A 7043-nucleotide genomic window follows, 5' to 3' on the forward strand; every position below is an offset into this window, starting at 1 on the left:
ATACGCACCACACAATGCAGTGCCGCTCAGGATTCTTTAAAAACCCAAAAATTCTGAGCGGCACTACAATTGCGCTCGTCAGGCATAAGATGTTGTCTCATTTGCCCAGTTATTTCACTAGCTACGGCGTCGACCGTCAGACGACAACACAGTAATGTTTACACATTACTGCTTTACGGCAGAAATAGGCGCCGTTGTGGTACCCATAATCTAGCCGGCTTCCTGTGCAAAGGAGCTTCCTGTGCAAAGGAGCCTCCCACTGTGATGGGATGTGCAAACTTAATTTTTACGAGGTCGATATTAAAAAAGTACTTACCTTTCGAAATTATAACTTAATAAAACAAAGTCCAATAGGATAAGTATTTACTATAAAATATTAAAAAAATATGAGAGACACAAATAAAATATGAAAACAAAATTTTATGAACGATGCGGGACTCGAACGACCTTTCGCGTTCCGTGCGAGTGCTCTTCCAACTGAGCTAACTGTTCGCGTGAGTGAAAATATGAGAGAGAAATAAATTGAACAAACGCAATATTGGATTAGTTTGGTTTATTTTAAAAATTTGTTACAACGTTTTAAAATACAGCAAACATTTGAGTACCTTAATATATAATTATGTAACCTTGATGTTAAAATAAATAATGTTAAAGAAAAATAAGTAATCTATGATCTACATTACATGTTGAACAAAGAGTACCGAGGTACTACGGGCGTTTGAAGACAAACATATTCACGTAGGTCTTACTTCACTTTGAATCTTCCCCTCTACTCTGAAAACTAACTATCCATATGTGTTTGTAAATGTTTAACGAGAGTTTTCTTTTGCTTAAATTTCAGCGAACACATGTCACATGAATAACGTTTCTCACCAGTATGTACTCTATAATGTTTCTTCAAATTACCCGATTCAGTAAAACTCTTACCGCAAACATCGCATGAATAGGGTTTTTCACCTGTATGTATTCGTTTATGTTTATTCAAACGGCCGACTTCAGTAAAACTTTTACCACAAACACTGCATGAATAGGGTTTATCTCCGGTATGTGTTCTATTATGTTTTGTCAAATCACTCGCAGAGCTGAACCTCTTATCACATAAATTGCAGGAATAGGGTTTGACATCGGAATTTAATTTACTACGTGTTTTTTCACCAGTGTGTAATCTATTATGTGACGTCAAATGACTAGATTCAATAAATTTCTTACCACATACATTGCATGAATAGGGCCGTTCACCGGTATGTATTCTATAATGTTTCTTGAAAGAACAAGATTGATGAAAACTCTTGCCACAAACATTGCACGAATAGCGTCTGTCATCAGTATGTATGGCATTATGTTTCTTCAGGTGACCTCCTTCGATAAATCTCTTACCGCAAATATTGCATGAATAGGGTCTTTCACCAGTATGTATTCTATAATGTTTCCTTAAAGCACCAGATTGTTTGAAACTCTTACCGCAAACATCGCATGAATGGGGTTTTTCACCATTATGAATTATTTTCTGTCCCTTTAAATCACCGAATTGATTAGACGTTTTTTCACTAGCACTACTGTGAGATATTTCATCTGCATTAACTGTATTTTGCCCCGTTGAACTTTCAGCGGCATCAGACGATTTTGTTTCATGAATATTATTGGAATGAGACTTCTTATCTGGATCTCTTCTCTGAGGTCTTTTAAAATTACCAGATTGGTTTAACTTTATTTCACTTTTATCACATGGATTGCTCAGTTCTACGTTAATTTTATCACACACCTCATTACTAGCTTCATCTCGTGTAGCTGTGAAATACAAAACTTCATGTATGAAAAGAGTATTGTACGCACGAGGGACTTTAACTTTAAACCGAGGTTAATAAAACTTTTTTCGTTTGATTTTGTGCCTGATATCAACATAGGACTTACTTTAAGCATGTTATCAGCGGTTGGCTGGTCATTGAGTGCTCGTTCTAATTTGTAAGCTTCAAAAAGTGAGGCAAAAACAAAAATCAAAGCTATGTATACAGTACATAGAGATAATAAGGACTTTCCGTATGTGGCATAAATATTTAAATTTTCGTACGGTAATTTCAGTGGTGATACATTAAATGTTGTAAAAGTTAATTATGTTGTAAAATATCATATGCTTTCTTACCTATATACAAAACTGTCTTGGCTAGGTGATAAAAACAGGGTCTATAGTACCTGGGCATCACACTGGATGCTAGACGTGCCTAAACATCATACAGCTGCCTCCACCATTGCGTGACCTCAGTCCAATTTCAAACTTTCGAGTAAAAATGAAGAAATACGTAATGACGAGTCAGATTGGCTGGTTGCTCAAAAAATAATAGGCACTAATAGTACTAGATTGTACTTTCTTTTTGTTTTTGTTTTATATAATACTAGCTGACCCGACAGACGTTGTTCTGTATATTATAATAAATAAAATAATGTTTTTATATGAATTTTTCAATAATATATCATAACATCAAAAATTACTTGTTGAAATTGTTTCACAGCAGAACAGTCAAACCGTGCGTCAATAAATTCACTCATAGAAATTATGTATGGATGCATCAAAGGAAAAACAAATTTGTTGTTTTTTTTAATTTTGCAGCATTTTCCTATTTATTCACCTTTGAAACCTTCTCTGGAATTCCACAAATAACTCAAGACCAAAATTAGCCAAATCGGTCCAGCCGTTCTCGAGTTTTAGCGAGACTAACGAACAGCAATTCATTTTTATATATATAGATTATGTTGGTATAAATATTTATAATTGCCTAATAATTTATTAGTCAGCACCGCAACGTCGAGCGTCAAATGGGAGCTACTGAAAATCAGTTCTGTGACCAATTGTCACGGGTAACCTGAGTAGCATCCGTTATGCACACAGCCGCTATATAATATCTTGGGAAAGTTATTTCTTTAAGCTTAGTAAAATATGTTCTAGGTTAGTTTTAGTTATAATTTTTGTTTTTTATTCTTATTTTTGTAGCTATGTAATGTTTTATGTGTGACAAATAAAAGATATTATTATTAAATGTATAATGTTACGAGTTTAAAACAGCCTAGTCAGTTTAAAAGAGGAATGCGACGGAAGGTAAACTAGAATAAATCAGAAAAGTGACAGGATTTTGACTATTTCTTTTAGAAGGCAACTTTATAATTGAATCTGCGGCAAAATAAAACACTAATATGGCATGTCATTGCAGAAAACGTCACAACTAATCAAGATATTAAATATTTTATTCGTAGTGCTTGAACAAATTTTTTTTAAAGTGAAACTTTTATTACATCGTCTCAAACTTTTTAATGTGTTGCATGTCGCGTGACGGTCGGGCGGCGCCTATAGTTCGCATATAGGATGCAATTGCGTTTGGGTGGAAGAGTAGGTTCGAATCCCACACACTTGATAAAGGTTTTTTTATTTTATGAAAATGTAAAGCATATTATATAAATTTGTGTTTTTTTTTCTATGCTGATATTAAATACTTATGTTATTTAATGAAAAAAAGTTTCACTTGAATCGTGGTTTCATAAAACCACACAATCGCTTTTTTTAATTGGAAGCAAAAGAAAACCCTCTTCTTTTAAGCCGACGTTGTTAAACAGGAAGGACTTAAAATACACACGACACCCTTGAGTTATAGGCATTTGAAGGTTCAGCTCTAAATAATGTTCCATATAAATAATAAATATCCTAATAAATATAAAAAATAACAGTTCCCGTGTACATTTTAAAAATATTTCACTACATGACAGATTTGACCTTCAGTAGTACGATGGTATACTTAACTCTATTTTGACCAAAGTGTGGTTTGAGGCCTTTCTGTTTAACTAAATCCAAGCATAACTCAAATCGAAGGAGACATGAGGTACAAACGTCACCAAAATATCAATATAAACTCAAAGTCGAATAAACTTTAAAAAAATTGGCTTAAGCAAAGCGCTTTTCAATTGTCATTTAAAATATTTACGTAATTACTGAATCTACTATATGTTTTTTTATGACAATAAGGGACGAGACGAGCAGGACGTTCAGCTGATGGTAATTGATGCGCCCTGCCCATTTCAATGCAAACCGCTCAAGATTCTGGCGCTCGTCACCTTGAGACAGTCGTCAACTCCTGAACGGGTGATTGTGGTGCCAGTTCGACCTGTTATAGTTAATAAACCATTACATTTGTTGGATGCGATTACTAATTATGACAGTAATCACGACCATCATGTTCACGCAACCCCCTTACACAAACAATGAATTCAAGCTGTAAAGGTTGATATTATTTAAACACGACTCATATATTGGGTGCAGCACCTTACAAACTAAGTTGTTATGTATATTACAGCAACTCTATTTGATTGAAAAGAGTTTCTTATATGTTCTTCTCAAGAGCTCAACATTTTCCGAACATTTACCTATGGGAGGCTCCTTTGCAAAGAATGCCGGCTGGATTATGGGTACCTTAACGGGGCCTATTTCTGCCGTGAAGCAGTAATGCGTAAGCATTACTGTGTTTCGGGCTGAAGGGCGCCGTAGCTAGTGAAATTACTGGGCAAATAAGACTTGACATCTTATATCTCAAGGTGACGAGGGCAGTTGTAGTGCTATTCAGAATTTTTGGGGTTTTTCAAGAATCCATAGCGTCTATATTCATCAGCTGAACGTCCTGCTCGTCTTGTCTCTTTTTTACATAAAATAAAAAATCATAAAAATAAGTCGTAAATTTTTTTATCGCAAGGTACCTAACCCGATTACGCCCGACCCTACCTCTGGCTCAATGAATGAATGAATGATTTATTTATTCAACAAAATGCAGGTACATTAGGTCGAAAATAATTTCTGATGAGCCTTATACATTTTACCAGTGTAACTGGTGTTTGAATATTACATTAAATTTAATTAAATAAAGAAATAGTAACTAGACAAGATTAAAAACATAAAACTGCATAAAATTTATACAAACAAAGCATAAAATTAAATAAAAGTAATGATTTAACAGCCGTTCCCAATATACTATCTACAGATAAAGATAAATTACTACCTTCTACTGTCAGTAATTAGCTGTCAATAATCTGAAGCTGTCCCAATATACCCGATAAGTCATTCTTATCGCATTATCTTGGGACGCGTGAATTGCAATTTCCATACAAACTTTATATCGCTGGTAAGCTATACGTCGTCCTATTGACAGACAGCGTGCACGGATAAGGTGAGTTACCGTCGATAAGTTTTTAGGGACAGAATAGTCAACGATAGTTACGATTTTTATCTCAAGTAAGAGATAGACTGAATATTGGGAACGGCCGTAAAACGTAACATAATACACTTCTGCACACATCTATTGACCCACCTTAGAATTTAGGTTTCGATGGCCCCTACCTAAAAATGATTGCTAGATTGAACAAAAACTATTGATGCAGCATTTCTTTGGCTGTGTCCGGCCTGGATAAGTGCCACAGCTTGGGCGCTGACTTCAGGCGAAGTATCCATAGATTATAGATAGAAACTCACCTTAATGTTAAGAATATGTAATGTTTGTTGCAACACCAAAGAGAAAAATCACACTTTCAAGAATTAAATCCAAACAAACCAATAAAATAAAGTTTTCTTAGTATTCGATTGTTTGTTATCAACGAAAAGGCTCAAAATTAAGGCTCGAAATTAAAAAAAAAGCTATTGAATGAAATTATGAATGTGCCAGGTTGAAAACTGCATAAAAACTTTTTGCTCGACCTAACATAAATTTTTAGCTAGCACCAAACGAAACTGAAAATGCGAGGTGGGCCAATAGATGTGTCCAGAAGTGTATAAGTCCAAAATTGTCAATAACTTTAAAATATCCTTAACGTTAGCTAGTCCTTAATTTAAGATAAGATTGTCATAAAAGAATTCAGAAATATTATAATATTCAAATTCAAATATTTTTATTCAAAATAGGATGTGACATTGAAGGTCAAAAAACTACCACCCAACAAACTCACGGGACCTTTTTTTTCATGGAAAAAATATGTTTACAAAGTAATATTGTACAATTAAACTTATTATTTAATAGCCTGAGGGCGGTCGCTCCATTCCCAATCTGTGGTATCATTAAGAAAGTCATTTATGTTATAGTAACCTTTACCACACAAACGTTTTTTAACAATTCTTTTGAATAACGTAATACTTTTGTTTTGAACATTTTCTGGGATCTTTTTTTAAAAGCATATACATCGCCCCATAAAAGACTTACTAACTCGACTTAGCAGAGTAATTATTATTTAACATTTGTTTATAAGCAACTCAAGGGATCTCCTTTTAATCTGATTAAAATTACTGCTTTTAAAGTCGTCAGGAAGTTTATTGTACATAGTTATTGCCATGTAGTGTGTACTCTTTCCAAACATCTGTAGCATGTATGAATGTCACAGTTTCTAGAAAATTCCACAATGTGCTTATGGACATACAGATGAATGTATCCGTAAGTTAAAATAAGGATTGATAGTTTATTCAAAACGGCCGTAAGTGTTTACTAAGTAGGCAAGGAAAAGCTATTATTTTTTATTTATCATAAATTACCTGGTGATTCTTGCTTCACAATGTCTATCTCCACTTCAATCTCCTGTTTAATGAAAATTTCGTGCTGCATGGTGTCTCCATATGAGTTTGAGTAAGATTCACTGTGATGCTCGGGCATATTGAAGGTTTCTGGGAAGGATTGGCATATATTAAGTGCATAATACATTCATTCTATAATCAGATATAAGATCATTATTATACGTTCAGATCACTGACCTGTATAAATACCACTGGACAGGCTGTTCCATATGTTTAAATAAATAAATAAATAAATCCTTTATTATGCTAGAAAACATGTAACAATGTGTGTAAATAGTTTTAATGTATCAATGTTATCGGCCATTTCTGGCACGCAAAATTATTATTAACTTTTAATTCATTTTTCGTTTCATTACAAAATTCTAGTTATTATTATAATTAACATTAACAAACTCTATATTTAAAGCACTTAGGTCAATTTAAATTATTATTATTATTTTTAAATGTCATTATT

At 33.7% G+C, this 7043-nt stretch overlaps 1 protein-coding gene across 1 annotated transcript; it reads right to left on the minus strand.

Moving 5' to 3' along the window:
- Positions 1-538: 538 nt before the first annotated feature.
- On the minus strand, positions 539-6620 carry LOC126974322 (zinc finger protein 501-like). The gene is made up of 2 exons (XM_050821784.1): positions 6551-6620; positions 539-1839 (listed from the first exon to the last, which is right to left on the minus strand). Exons 1-2 carry the CDS (start codon positions 6618-6620, stop codon positions 782-784), a joined length of 1128 nt encoding a protein of 375 aa, XP_050677741.1. The 3' UTR covers positions 539-781.
- Positions 6621-7043: the final 423 nt, after the last annotated feature.

Source organism: Leptidea sinapis, chromosome 2, assembly GCF_905404315.1.
Source record: "Leptidea sinapis chromosome 2, ilLepSina1.1, whole genome shotgun sequence".
NCBI classification, from domain to species: domain Eukaryota; kingdom Metazoa; phylum Arthropoda; class Insecta; order Lepidoptera; family Pieridae; genus Leptidea; species Leptidea sinapis.